We start from the raw sequence: 14,923 nt of genomic DNA, 5'->3' as shown, positions 1-14,923 counted from the left end.
TATCTGGGCAGACCACATCTGGCTCACAGTTATGATGTCACCTCTGTGTCATTAGCAAGACCACCTATGGGCAAGGACCAGTTCCGCTCTCGGCTTCCTAAGACAGAGCCTGGACTAAGTTTGACACTTGCTCTGCACGGGAGGAAAAGAAGCTGTGGTTATGAAAAGCAATGCCACATCTCTTCATGGCTCTCAGGAGAGCGTGTCCATTTTAAAGTGTGTGCTAAGGTCCTGAGTCCAAATCCTGTTTGGTGTGTTCACACCTCTTCTGCTTGAGCAGTACTAGACAGGCTTCTCTGAACAGGAAGGGCCTGGAAATGGCAACCTACCAGCTGTCTCCCTTACTGTCAAGGGCACGGGTCTGTGATCAAGGGCATGTTTGTCCTTAGCTCACTGATGAACTTCTGCTGGCTTTTAGGCTAGTGGGTCCCTCCAGGCTACTTGACTTAACACAGTAATCTCAGATAAAAACCCTGCCCCACTCAGGAGCCCTGGCCTTACAACCAATAAGTTATTATATTGCTGTCCAGTAATTAAGAGCTGATGGATGGATAAGGACTATTTTAACCAGGAAATTCCTCATCTGAAGTATGATTTATGATGTTGGAAATAGGCAATAGCACAGTTTAGGAAAATCTTATCAGGGTTGCAGTTCATGAATGTCTTTCTTAAGGGGTGACATCGAAGGGCCCAACAAAAGTTTTTACTGTTTTTCAGACGGACTTTACAAACCTCAATCAAGAGATCTGAAATTCTGTAAAACACATGCTCTTTCCTTAACTTCAATTTCCTTCAGTAGTTTTATAGGTCCCTGAGGCCAGGGAGAGCAGAAACAGATGGCGCTGGGGGTGGGGGTACTTTACAGTGTGTGTCTGCAAAGCGACAATAAATTTAAAAGTTTTCCTTTTTTTCTTTTCTTTTCATTTTTGCAACCTAGCTTCTGGTATTAATCCTGACGTGAAATGACCCTTGATAGAGTTTGATATAGCTACTTTTTCTTATTTTTTTTTTGAATCTGGTTTACTAATCATTTTGGCTAAAACATTTTCTTCTGGAAATTCCAAAAACTACCCAGTGCCGTCATCTAGACAAGTCTGAAAAGCAGGCTGGTCTATGTTTATATGACACAGCGCTATCCCCAGGGCCTGCCGTACCCCATAAACTGTTGTCCTGGTGTGAAAAAAACACAAGTCAAGTCTGAAGAAAAAAGTCCCCCTCTTAAATCACAACCATATTTGTGAGTGGCGGGAAAAACAGTAACATATTTAGCTTGTCGCTGTTTCCTCTTTATTTTTAAAGATTTCCCTCCAATTGTCTAACTTCATAGAATCCACTTTTTTCTACTAATGTCATCATTTCTTTTAAAAATCATATTTTAGCAATTTTGGGCACAGAGTTACTAGTTAATCATTATCATGTGACCATCATTCTGGGGAGGGATGCAGAAGACTGGGTTAGAGCCACAGTGCAGAACTACAAAGGAATGTTCTCACATGGGAACACCCTACCCGCCACTGAGAACCACCAACGAGGAGTCAGCGGAGGATGAGCAAGGCTCTGACGTGCAGGTGATCCTTCTGCAAGTCCACAGGAAAAGAAGCCGTGGGTTTGCGTGAAACAACCCTCCAAACAGTGACCGAGGCAGCTGAGGACAGCTGGTGATGGAAATGCTACGTGCAGCATTTGGCCACTTCACCAAGCACACAGAAATAAATACAAATGTTTTGATCTACGACACTGGTACCCAATGAAGATTAAGCATCTACTGTTGCTAAGGCTGGGAGAAAAGCCGTCATGGCGCAGGGAGAAGAGGTCACAATGAAGAAAGGAGAATGAACGTATTTGACCGCAGGGTGGTCATGCGGACAGGAAGAGGCTGGGTTCCAAGTGCAACTCAGACACTCACGACCTTGAGGAGGTGACTCGACCACTGTGACTGTGAGGTGTGCACTAGGCCCCACCTCAAACTGTAGCTGTGGCTCCTGGGTAAGTAAACACCAATAAGGGTTTCTAAGAGTGTCTCGGTCAGGCATATGGTGCCCCAATCAGCGGTAACCACGCATTCTCTTATTCTAACACATGACATTTCATAGTTTTTTTTTTCCCAAAAAACAAGATGGACATTATTAGTAGCTGATTTTGTTATCAAAATAGGTCAAAGTGTAGGATATGAAGATAGAATTTCTAGAGTGTCTCTGTGTGTGTGTGATTTGCTTGGTTTTTTTTTTCCAGTGTTGGGTTTACAAGCATAGGATTACATTATACCATTGGCGTTTAAAAGACCAACCAATCAACCAACCGACCAAACAACGCTTGGGTCCTGGAATGAACTCATAATGCTCATGTGCGTTTCGCAAGTTCTTTATGGCTGAGCCACCTTCCTGTAGGATTTCTGTAGATGAGCTGAAGAAAGGTGGGTGCTGATACCAAGAGATGAGAACTCTGGGCATTTTTAAAGAGACGAAAACAGTTTCACACCTGGTTAAGCGAAGAAGCTGATCAGGGTTCCAGGTAAGCCATGAAGTAACAGGATGAATGAACGCAGGAAGACGGCTACAGGACGAAAAGAAAGAGCTCCCATCCGGGAGTAGGAACAGCAATGGGCACCAAAGGAGTGATATAGAATCCCTTAGCTCGTCAGAGGAAACCAGCGGGATTTGAAACGAACATTCTGAGGTTGCACTTTCTGAGTCACTAGCTAGTCACTGGCTACTTCTCAGCTCATGACAATATGACCTAACGAACACAAGCCATGCCAGCCACGAACTGCACTGCCTGGACAACACTCTGGGCTCTCTTTCCTCCTGCTGTCAGTGAACAAGGGTTTTCCCTTCCACATGCTGTGGGAAACAGCTGTGTCTTTAGGCGGGGATGCAAAGATGAACCAAAAGCACAAGGTAGAGATGACTCCAAAATCCAGAACCATATGTGAGCCTACTGAGCTGAACTGGGAGCACGAACCTGTATCTGTACATTCCCTGGTTTATATAACTCTCACTCTGAGACCTGGGAGCTGAGCAAGAGTCGAGCTCTTTCAACTTGTTCTACTTGAGAGACTCTAGAAGCTGTGGGGTGGGGTGGGAGATGCCTAGGAAGAGAAGGCACCATGGAGGTGTGGGGTGGATGAGTCGCTGCTTCAGTGTTGCTAGTGACTGAATTGGTCACTATCACCTGAGCATGACGTTGGCAAGTCCAGCATCCTGCTCCAGAGTTATCTGAGTTGAAATCGATCTCTCTGCGAATTCTACCCTACTGTTTTTTTTTTTTCCACTTGCAGAAGACACAGCAGAAGTTTAAATGAATGCTCAATTAGCATTTATCATGGCGCCCTGGGGAAACCCTGCCCCATATAAGTGGATAAGACAATGGTGACAGCAACATTAGGACTCATGCTGTGGCACTGTAATGACCCTTGCCACATTGATGCCTGGGAAAAGTAGCCCTGTAGGACAATAGACAACAGGTTTCCTTCTCTATGAAAATCTACAAGACACCCACCAGAAGAAAGCATCCTTGCAAACTCAGGGAGTCCTAACCAAGCATCTAGTACCAGAGAAGTAGCATTGCTGAAAGCCTTCGGCCACTTCCCATGTGAGTTCAGATTTAACTGCTCAGTTAATTCATCTTGAAACTGAGCCACTAAAACAAGTCTGTGATGGGACCCAGGGAGTTAATGTCTAATGTGTTCTTGTTTTGTTAACAGCAAACACTAGAGTCAGTCTTGAAGCTCCCTCTCTCTACCAACATTCCGAAACCTATCTGCAAGTCCCATCACTTGAAGCTCTCAGCATCTTACCTCTTCTCTGGACTGCTGCCCTCCTAGTCTGAGAGACGGCTATCTCTCACCTGGTTCCCTGAAATAACCATGCATAGGCTCCTGACACAACAGGCAGAGCCCCGTGCAAAGCTCACGTCAGGTTATGAGACCCTGAGGCTCCTCCAGTGGCTTAGCGTCTGACCGTGAGCAGAAGCCTCAGGGTTCCATGGGAACCCTGGCACATGGTACCCTTGCCCGCTGCGCTTCTCTACCCATGTATATTCCGCTTATTTATCCATCGTCCTTCTCCTCCCACTAGAGAAGTCAGCTGCAGGAGGACACGATCTCTGTCATTCCTGAATCCAGAACCTGAAACAGTGGCTAATGTAGAGGAATCCCTGGAGACATTTGTCAGACTGACTGACTATGCATGCAGTCACTGGAGAAGAACCTGAGGGCAAAGTTCGAGTTCAACAGCACTGGCTGATTGGTGCTATGGCTCCTCACAGGTCTTGGCTACCTTTAGGAGTAGCTCCTCTATTCAGCCAATGTCCCTTTAAGGCCATCGAGTGTCTCAGCTTCCAAAGCCTGCCCACATATATTAAGCTTTTCAGCAACTAAAACACACCCACTGTGGTGGTTTGAAGGAAAATGGGCCCCAAAGGGAGTGGCAATAATGAGAGGTGTAGCCTTGTTGGGGGAAGTGTGTCACTGTGGGGGTGGGCTTTGAGGGCTCATATATGCACAAACCATACCCAGTGAGAGAGATCGCTTCCTGTCGCCTGCAAGATACAGAATTCTCAGCTACCTCTCCAGTACCATGTCTGCCTGCATGCTGCCATGATGACGGACTAAACCGCTAAAACTGCAAGCCACCCAATTAAATGGTTTCCTACATAAGAGTTGTCAAGTTGTCTCTTGACAGCAATAGATACTCTAAGACACCCATGTACAAAATTGTGTCTTGGGAGGAAGTGCTGTCGAGAAAGGGAAGGACAGGATGGCAGGGCAGGTAGAATCCCTGAATCAGACACCATTGACCTTGCTATTTGGTGACAGAAAGCTCTTACTCAGTGTGTCAGGTGTTCTTGAACTATCCCTACATTCTGGGCATTGTCCTGGGTGCTGTTTCATGGTGTGTACTCTACAGCACATGTCAGACCAGGCAGTGCTGACCGCTGCAACCTACAATAATATACTGCCCTATATATGCTGTAACAGCTTTGTTATGAAAGTGAGATGACTAAATAAACTGTAAGATGACCAATCAATTCTGCACAGATTTATAACGGATAGAAAGCCTTGGCACAAGAATGAAAACTTCATACATACATACACACACACACATACACACACACACATACACACACACACACATATACATGTTCTGTAGTCTCAATTGAAATATAGAACTTTAGGCTTTGTAAAATTTCACACACAAGAGAAATCACTTCTTTCTGAAGTGATTTGAGGTTTACTAGAACCAGTGACTGTGCTTATCATGAACTGCTACAAAGAGGGGTTCCAATTACCCCACTGCTTAAGCAACAAACGGACACCACCTATGTTTGACAACATGAATGGCATTTCTGTCAAACCCCTTGGTCGGAGATGAGGGTCACTTGAACACACACTCATGTACACACACTTCAAAAGATGTGACAGGCACTGAAGGGCGACAGAAGGGTAAAGACTCCATCTTTTCCGTTGGCTAAGCGAAGCTGACATGTTTTGGACAAACTAGTAAAGACTACGGCTGAACTAATTCAGTCCTTCTATTTTCAGCGAAGCTCCAGCTATGTAAATACTTTCGTCAAAGTTGCGGTAGTCATGAAGCCGGAAGAAACAGGGCTCCCATTAGCAGGTCCCAGCGTCCACGAGGCGAACAGAATGTGATGGAGCACTGACATTCATTCCACTTTGAATTAAACACAGCACTGCCGTGCGTCTCAGGAGACAATATTAAGTTCTGTGTTTGGGTAATACCAGGAATTCTACAGGCAGGGTTAGAATTCTATGTGGCTGGCTAGAAGCCAACCATACTTTACACTTGTCCTAGAAGTAGGTGGTCAACGACTCAGTTCTTGTCATCAGACCCACAAGCCACAGCTACTTAAATGATCGGGGTCTCAAAGTCTCCTGGGGTACTCATTTTGAAGATAAAATAAACACGAAGAAACAAGGTAAATGCAGTGGACGTAATATGCAGTGAAAGAGATTCAGTTAGACGTGACCTTGGGGGAAAAGCAGGTTCAGGCGGACATCGTAAAGCAGGGACATGGCAGGGCTGGGTCAGAGATAGGCGACATGCACTGTCACATGCATGGAACATGTTCCTCTGCAGGAAAAAAAGACTTGGGAAACCAAGGCAAAGAGGAGCTGCATTTGTAGCTTTCTCTCTGTTCTCTTTAGAACACATTCTGCAAACTTGCTAGGTTTCACAGTGTGCATGTTTCAAAAGATGCCTTCCCATGTGATGGAGGGACAAGCGGGCTGGTCGATGCATCTGGTTTCCCTGGAATAGTATAGAATGCCTCTCTCTAATAAATTTAACCACATTTTTTTTTAAAGTGCCTGCATTCTGTTAATTTATAAAAAGCAGGGTGCTGTCAGATCAGATTTCATGAAAATGATCTATAAACCAGACTGTCAAAAGTGAAGGGTCCTCAGGCAGACTAACGGGCAGAAACTCCGTGCAGACCGCTGGAGAGGGCTCCTGTGGAAACGGCGGAACAACAGCCCGCAACAGGGCTCACATTACCTTGATTTGCAAGTAACTGTGAGGTCACAGGAAATCCCGAAATGTTTTCCACATTTTCTTTCATACATTTTATGTCAAATTTCCTGCAATTGAAATCATAAACCCTCCTACTGCTGGACCCTCTTCTGAAGGAAAGGGGATAGTTTGACACTCCCCTATGAACACCTAATAACTCAATTCCTCCCAGTGTAACAAGAAACTGAAAGACAGAATTGAAAATGGAGTATGATAAGGTTGAGATGTCACGTGCCTCAGTTCCTTCAAAACGAAGAGTCAAATTGTTGTCCTTAGACAACTTGAAAAGCGCATTTCATCTCGTGATGATTGACTTCTTCTTGGAATCAGAGACAACAGAGGGAATGACAGATTGTCCCAAAGAAGGAGCCACACCATTTCCCGAAGTCTCTTATCCTGAGCGCAGTTGTGGATTTATGGTCTACTTTTTAAAATGGTATCTTCTATGTGGGTACTCGTGACAAGATTCAAATTCCCTACAACCATATTTTATTGTTCCAGTGTGTTTAGGAAAGGATAAGTCAGATTTAAGTTAAATGTTGAAGTTTAAAATACCGGTTGGAGATTTATCTCTCCCACCTGTGGCATTTGAGGGTGGTCAAACGCAGTTGACTAGAGACCCTCAAGATGGAAAGTCATGCTGAGTGGGATGAGGGCTCGGTAACGGATACCCATTTCTAAGGTTCTGCTGGGTCATGAGTCATTAACATACATTACCTCTCCAGACATATCGGGGGCCATGGGAACGGAAGGCCACAGAGATGAGTAGATTCCAAAGAACACCACCCACAGTGCGATGCTGCCCCAGATGGCAATGTGACTGAACTGTGAGCAAGGAAATCTGGGTCAGTCAAGCATGCAAACGTTATGAAGACAGTCGCAGATTCTCTTCTGATGTGTACTGAATTCAGAAAAACCCCACCTCCCAGGACTGGGCTATAACTGCGTGCATTCGTCACGCAATCGCCTCCATTGGCCTCTGCTCTGACATTTATCCTTTTTATCCATAGCTTCCACTTTCCTTTATCTTTGCTCTGCATGCTCTTCCTCAAAGATGTTAGACACACGAGAGAGAATTACACCAAAGTCAATAGGTGTCAAATCCAAATTTCTCGCTCCAATTTCCCTCCTCCTTGAATATCGAACTATAATTTTGTTTTCTTTAGTAACTTTCCCTATCTGGAAGTGGACAGGCTGCAAAACTAATGTGTTGAGGGCTGGAGAGATGGCTCAGAGGTTAAGAGCACTGGCTGTTCTTCCAGAGGTCCTGAGTTCAATTCCCAGCAACCACATGGTGACTCACAACCATCTATAATAAAATTTGGTACCCCTTCATCTGTAATAAAATCTGGTACCCTCTTCTGGTGTGCCAGCAGAACACTGTATACATAGTGAATAAATAAATCTTAAAAACAAACAAACAAACAAAAAAAACCAAAAAAAACTAATGTGTTGAAAGTGGAACGTGTTTTATACAGTGTTCATTTGTTAAGTGTCTGAAGACGGGTATCTCATTGTTGTGGGATAATCTTTTTGCACACTGTGAAGATGTGTCTTTGACAAGGTACCTTCTAATTGACTTAATAAAGAGCTGAATGGCCAATAGCTAGGCAAGAGGGGATAGGTGGGATTTCCAGGGAGAAAGAGGAAGAGGAGGAGGGATCTAGGCAGGATCCACCAGCAGACTTGGAGCAGGTAAAAAGTGCTGTACTGAGAAGAGGTAATCGAGCCATATGGCAGAAGTAGACTAAAAACGAATGGGTTAATTAAGCTATAAGAGCTAGTTGGAAACAAGCCCAAGCTAAAGCCAAGCTCTCATAATTAATAAAAAGTCTCCATGTCATTATTTGGGGGCTGGCAATCCAAAGATAGTCTCATAAGAAAGCTTTCTACATCTCATTAATTTTTTTGTTCTAACAGGTTTCCCATGGAACACCAGTCCTATGGCATCACTAGCCTGAAAGACTCCATCTTTGTGAGCTGGTAACAGTGTACAACACTGTTAAAGGCTCGAGAGGTCTCAATAATAAACACATTTAGCTCAGTGTTTTCAACGCAAAATCCCTACTTCCCTCCCTCTGTGCCCAGTGCTCCACAATCACTAACTGCAGACTTTGTAACAAAGAGACACATGCTTAGAGATATTCTTACCCACGTCCAATACGAGGTTTCCAGTCCAGCTTTCAAACACACAGTTATCACTACAAACTAAAAACAGAAAGGGAAAATGTTACTTTGTCTTATAATATTGTGTCATGGTATCCAAATCTGCCAAGTGACAGAGAGGCCTTCCAAAGAACAAGTAGGTCTGAGTGAAGCCAGCTCTGTGCCTATCAAACTTGTGGTTCAGGTTAATGGCACTCCTTAGGCCATGGCAACAGTTGCCATGTGCATGGTTCCTGCCGCCCCTCTTCTGCCTCTGCTCACATAAGCTGCTGCAGAGTCAGTCAAGGAGGCTAATGAGGGCCCCGCTGGTTGTATCCTGTACAGTCCATGAGCAGTGATGGCATGTGCTTCCCTTAACAGAATCTTTTTCACTTCCTGAATTTTAAAGATGAATTATAGAAGCAAACAACTAGATGTTTAGGAATCTAAGTCTTTATTCTGGAACTTTGTGTATACATACATACATTCATACAGCCTGCAAATGTAGGATTATGAGAGTCAGCCACTTTTTTCTTCTTGTTTTATTTTGAGACAGGGTTTCTCTCTAGCTTTAGAGCCTATCCTGGAACTAGCTCTTGTAGACCAGGCTGGCCTCGAACTCACAGAGATCCATCTGCCTCTGCCTCCCGAGTGCTGAGATTAGAGATATGTGCCACCACCGCCCTGCTGAGTCAGTCACTTCTTGAGACACACACCCTTTGGGGTGATTATATGGTGTCCTGTCTAGTGTTATGTTAGTTTGACACAGGCTGACGTCATCTGAGAGGAGTTCTCTTATTAATCTCTGTGGCAACTTTCTGGCCCCTGCTGCCCAGCATCAATCGCTCGACTGTCCCAGCAAAGCAAAGGTTTTGCTGCCGTGACACTAGTCCTCTTGCTAATCACAGCTGATTCTTCAGCTCCAGCTGACCAGAAACTTCAGACTTTAAATTCGAAATATTATACGAATGGCCCCGAGAACCTTTGAGGGGCTCTCAGATGTCTCTCTGAAACTTCATAAGTCTGTCTTTGCTGTCTTCTAAGCCCTCAGAGATCAGCTCATTACGCTCTGAGCACTCAATGTCATTTCCAGCCTGCCACTCTACATTATTCCCCACACACAGCATGGTAAGGTTTGTGGAAGCAAGACCCCACTTCTGGTACCAATTTCTGTTCTAGTTTGTTTTCTGTTGCTGTGATAAACACTATGAAAAAAAGTGACCTGGGGAGGAAAGAGTTGATTTCGTCTTGCAAGTTATATCTATCATGGAGTGAAGTCAGGGCAGGAACTCAAGTCAAGAACCCATAGGCAGGAACTGAAGCAGAGGCCAAAGGACTTCGCTTAGGTTTACATCAGCTACCTGGCTTATGCAGCCCAAGCCCATGTGACCAGAGATGGCTCCACCTACATCAATTAGCAATCAAGACACTGCCCTACCGCATGCCCATGGGCCAGTCTGATGCAGGTGATTAATTCCTTGCTTGAGATTTCCTCTTCCCAAGTATGTCAAATTGACAACCAAGATTAATCATCCATCACTAGGATGGATGAACACCTTTGACACTGTGAGCAGATAAACTTTATCTCTTGTTTTTTTGTGCTAGAATTCTCTATCATGGCACAGTGTAGTGAAGAGGTGGAATCAGTGCATGTCTCTGTGCACGCTTGCTTCATACTCAGCTAGAATTCTCTATTTTTATATAATGCAAAGCCCAAACCATGGACTGGTGCTACTCACATTCAATAGAGGGTCTTCTCAATTCAATTAACAATCCCCACAGATAGATATGCCCATAGGACAAGTGGATCTAAAAAATTCCTCATTAAGACTCTCTTCTAGATTGTGTGAAGTTGAGAGTTCAAACAAGTCAGTACAGCAAATGAACCTAATTTCTTATCATTCAGTTATTTCAACACTTGAGATTTATGTATTTTAGTTTTCAGTGTTGGGGGCTGAAATGCGTTCTCCTCTGAGCTATACTCTCAGGCTCAAAATGACATTTGAGGACAATTATCAAAGAGTCAGCCACACCAATGGCTGGCTGGCCCGCTTTCTCTACACAGAGGATGAAGAGGATTGAGAGAGTGAGTGAGCAGGTGGGGAGTGAGGCGTATAAGGAATAGACAGAGTGTTGGTCATGGAATATACAATTCAGGCTGGAATGACTGTGCTCCAGATTCAGCTGTCTGGCCATGCGCACTAACAGTCCATAGACCTCTTGGGTTTTAGCAGAAGAACGGTCTGAGTGTTTTCTGGCATCTTAGAGGCAGTGGGAAGAGCATGGTGGGTCTCTGGCAGCTGTGGGGAAACGTTACCTAAGCCTACGAGTCTCTCTCATTAAAAATATTACGTGTTTGGATATTTCCTTGCATGTATATGTGTGTACCACTTGTGCGCCTGGCGTCTGCCAAGGCCAGAAGAAAGTGTAAAAACCCTCTGGAATTGGAGTTACAGATGGCTGTAAGGCACCATGTGGGTGCTGGGAACTGAACCCAGGTCCTCAGAAGCAGCTAGTGCTCTTAACCATTGAGCCACTTATTCCGTCCCAAATCACCCTACTGTTAGTTAGCATGAGCCTTTAGAGAACTCGCTGGTTACACACCCAAGAATACTTTGATGATGTTGTAAGCATTCGGTAAGACACACACACACACACACACACACACACACACACACACACACACATCAGTGATGGCAGTAAGACAAATTAGAGGAGAGAGAATTAATGGGAAAGTAAGAGTAAAGAGGAAATACTGAAAATCAAAGTAACAGAAATCTTTTAAAGTCAGTGATTCCAAATCATTCTTAAAAAGAGCAGGTGGGGTGTGCCTATGCCAGGTGGTCATTCTGGCACTTGGGAAGCTGAGGTAAGAGGGCTTGGAGTTAAAGGCCAGCCTGGGCTACACAGTGAGGTCCTATCTCAAAACAAAACAAGCAACAACAAAAAAGCCCAATACACAAAACAAACCCAACAAAACCATATGTAGAAAGCTCTTAATATTCCAAATGCCTTATTTCATTTTTAAAGGAAACCCTAAATGACCCTTAACCCCACCCTGCACACGTTTAAGTCTGGAAGGCAAGGGGCGGAGACAAAAGGCAGTGGCTTTAGACAGAAGCACGCAAGAGGGCTGAACTCACAGTGTAAACAAAGTTTCCCAGCAGCAAGTAATCTGAGGTTTTCCCGTTTCCGAATACTGTGCCTGCAAGGAAAGAAGGGAGGCTTGTTAGGGAAGAACATGAAGGAAGATTCAAAACCAAGACGGCAACTTAGTCATTCTGAACATGAGAAGAACCTAGAGGTGCATGGTAGGGCCAGAAATGAAGTGTATCTTTGAGACCACGCTGCGCTTCGTTGCTGCAGATGGCCACAAATTAAACACCAAATGAGAAATCTGACTTGCTAACCAATTCTTAGACTCCACAAGATGAAAATAAACAAATAAACAAAAATGTTGAACTCAATCATTTGGAAAGCCTAAAGTTCTGGTATTGACAGGATGAGATTTTCAGAAGGCTGACAGCATCAGGGACAGTCACTGGACCCTTCTCAATGAAGCTGCTAACATGGGACCAAGAGGAGCCGTGAAAAACCATACACCAAGCCGCTCTCAGGCACAGGATGCTTTGATGGTCTGGCTGGACTTCTGGGCACATTTAAAGTCTTTTGTTATTCTAGGAATAAGTAACAAAAAGTAATTGTAGATGAAGGAATAGCAACTAACCAGGAGATGCTATTACTGGTGGAAAACATTGATACTCAGTCCCAGGGTACTCAGCTCTGTCATGAAAGGCAGCATGAGGCTCCCCACTCAGGTGGTTTTCAGGTTCACTCAAGTTACATCTGCTGTCTGGGCTGAGGCAGGGACACTTGGATGGCTCTGTTACACTACTGGCTGTTGTTCCAGGTCTTTGGACTCACTCAGAAATGATTGCGCATCCCCAGGGGCTTTTGCATACATGCTTTATAGCTATCAGTATTTACCAAATTAGAAATTAAAACAGAACATTAAAAAAAATCTGTATTTTTATCTAAAAATAACAGTAATAAACGCAGTACTAGTCATATAAACACATTTTATGAAAAATAACTATTTTCCTAAACAAAAATGAGTGAGAAAATTGGCATTATTTTACATTAATCTCCTTAATGTCCAGAATTTAACAGACTACAGCTGGGCTCTCCCATGTTGCTTTGGTTACAACATTTCAGAGAAATACGGATTTGTAGAGATATACACGGAGTTATGATGGGTGTGTCTATGTTTCTTTTGGTAATCTTTCCCAGTAATTCTTTTATATTACATCAAAACTCAACAAGCATTCCCACCCCCAGAGGTAGTGGTCTGATTTTTGTTTTTGTTTTTTAAAGGCTGGTTGCCAGCATGGAATCTGATACTCTGCTAGTGAACTCTGTGTACCTGGTTACATTAAAATCCACTGGTCACGTGGTGCCACGCGAGACTTTAATCCCGTGGCAGCCAGTGTCTCGACTCATGAAGAGAACATCCTTTCCCCCAGTGTGAGACACCGAGCGTGTGCTTTCAGGTCTGCCCAGCCTGTCTCTCAAAACTCTACCGAGACACACCAGAGTTCAAGGGTTAATCAGAGCACTGGCCGACAGCTTCTTCACGGGCAACCTTAAGTGAAACTGGGTATATACGGCAGTGGGGAATGCAGAGACAAGCATAAGTTCACTGCCATTGTAGTCACCAAAGCATCATGTGACTTATCCCACACTGAGTTTGTATCACAACTGAAAAAGACAAAAAACTGACTATTACTAAAATTGATAAAGACTCAAATTCTGACCCCCACAGACTTCCAAAAGCTCTCGAGTTTTATAAGACATCTATAGACAACTCTTGGAACTGTTCCACTAAAAATGATTATTACGTTTCATGTTGCATGCTTCTACGGGCTCCAGTTTTTCCTTCCTTCCGAAGCAAAACAAGTCTCCCAATCTCCTAGCACTCACTTAAAAACAATTACAAAGCTCTCAACACCAAACTGGGAACTGAAGCCTGTGCTACCTATAATTCATTCTTTGAAGAAAAAGGCAAGGATCCTTGAGACTTTTCTGGATTTGGTTTCCCCAGGCAGCAGCTGCTGGGGACGGCTGGGTCGAAGCGGGCTGATGTGGATTGTTTCCCAGGAAAACACAGCAAGAGATCTGGCATGTTTAAAGTATATTGCATGGTGTTTGGCTTGGCTTATTTTTGATATTAAATTTCCCTTTTCTAGTTTAGGATGTCGAAATGGTAGTTTCATGGTTTGGCGGTATCTTGCTTTTAATTCTTATGTTGATTTTACACATTTTGAAACTAACTTTACTTGGTGAATTTGACTAAGGCCAGGATGTCCTGAATTGTACCCTGGACTTCAGTATCTGATTGCTTCAAAAAAAGCATAAACAACATAATATACACCAAGTGATTAGTGGGTAACTAAATAATGGTATGGCTATACAGTGGAATATTATTTAACCGGCAAGGGGATCACTATGGATACTGCAATGTGAAAAAGCCCAGCGCATGTACAGAACTCTGCTTTACATGGCATGCTCACAATAGGCAAATTCACAGAGATAGAAAACTGAGTGGTTTGCAAGGGCTATGAGGAGGCTATGGGAAATTAGGGAGTGACTGCTGACGGGCATAGGATTTCTTTCCGGGGGTGCTAAAATATGATGGCAGTAGCATTGTATGATGGTGACATTTACACAGTTCAATACTAAAAACCACTGAACGGTGCATTATGAAGGTAAATGTGGCAGTAACTTAATTATACCTCAATAAAAAAACAAACTATTTCCCATGATCTTGAAATTGAGCAGTGTTTGCTGTTAACAATTTCCCGAGTCATTGACAAAGGAGATTACAATCTCGGCTCAGTCAGGAGTCCACCACTTTCTCTGGAACACTTAATGCATTCCCCCTGTGAGCCTTGGTAATCCAGCCACAGCTAACTGAGTACCCACAAGAAGCAAGGCACTGTTCCGAGCATAGTAAGTATCAGCAAACTGACCCACTCCTCAGCCTGCTGAGGCTTAGAGGAGGAGGAGGAGGAGGCAGAGAGGCCAAAATATCGAGCCAGGCTAGGCAAGCAGTGTGCAGACATAAGGATGACGATGGGACCGAGTGGGGGCCGCAGCAGGGGAACAGGGGTGATCTGGGAGAGCCTCTCTGGGGAAGAACACAGACTCTGGAAGTGGAGGACATCGTTGCAAGTGTGTTAAACCTT

General features: G+C 44.1%; 1 protein-coding gene across 5 annotated transcripts in view; it reads right to left on the bottom strand.

The window, feature by feature from the left end:
• The window catches only part of Atp8a1 (ATPase phospholipid transporting 8A1), a 209,039-nt gene that overhangs the window by 20,331 nt on the left and 173,785 nt on the right, over window positions 1–14,923 (bottom strand). For all 5 annotated transcript variants that reach the window (XM_041671068.1, XM_041671072.1, XM_041671070.1 and 2 more), the window contains 3 exons: window positions 11,822–11,883; window positions 8,685–8,741; window positions 7,251–7,358 (listed from right to left, as the gene is read on the bottom strand). In XM_041671068.1, the coding sequence (XP_041527002.1) occupies window positions 7,251–7,358; window positions 8,685–8,741; window positions 11,822–11,883 (227 nt within the window). The remainder of the gene's footprint in view (window positions 1–7,250; window positions 7,359–8,684; window positions 8,742–11,821; window positions 11,884–14,923) is intronic.

This window comes from Microtus oregoni, unplaced genomic scaffold (genome assembly GCF_018167655.1).
Source record: "Microtus oregoni isolate MIOR12 unplaced genomic scaffold, Mior012 000021F_ref0000039, whole genome shotgun sequence".
Lineage (NCBI taxonomy): Eukaryota > Metazoa > Chordata > Mammalia > Rodentia > Cricetidae > Microtus > Microtus oregoni.
This window is presented reverse-complemented; position numbering and strand designations above follow the sequence as displayed.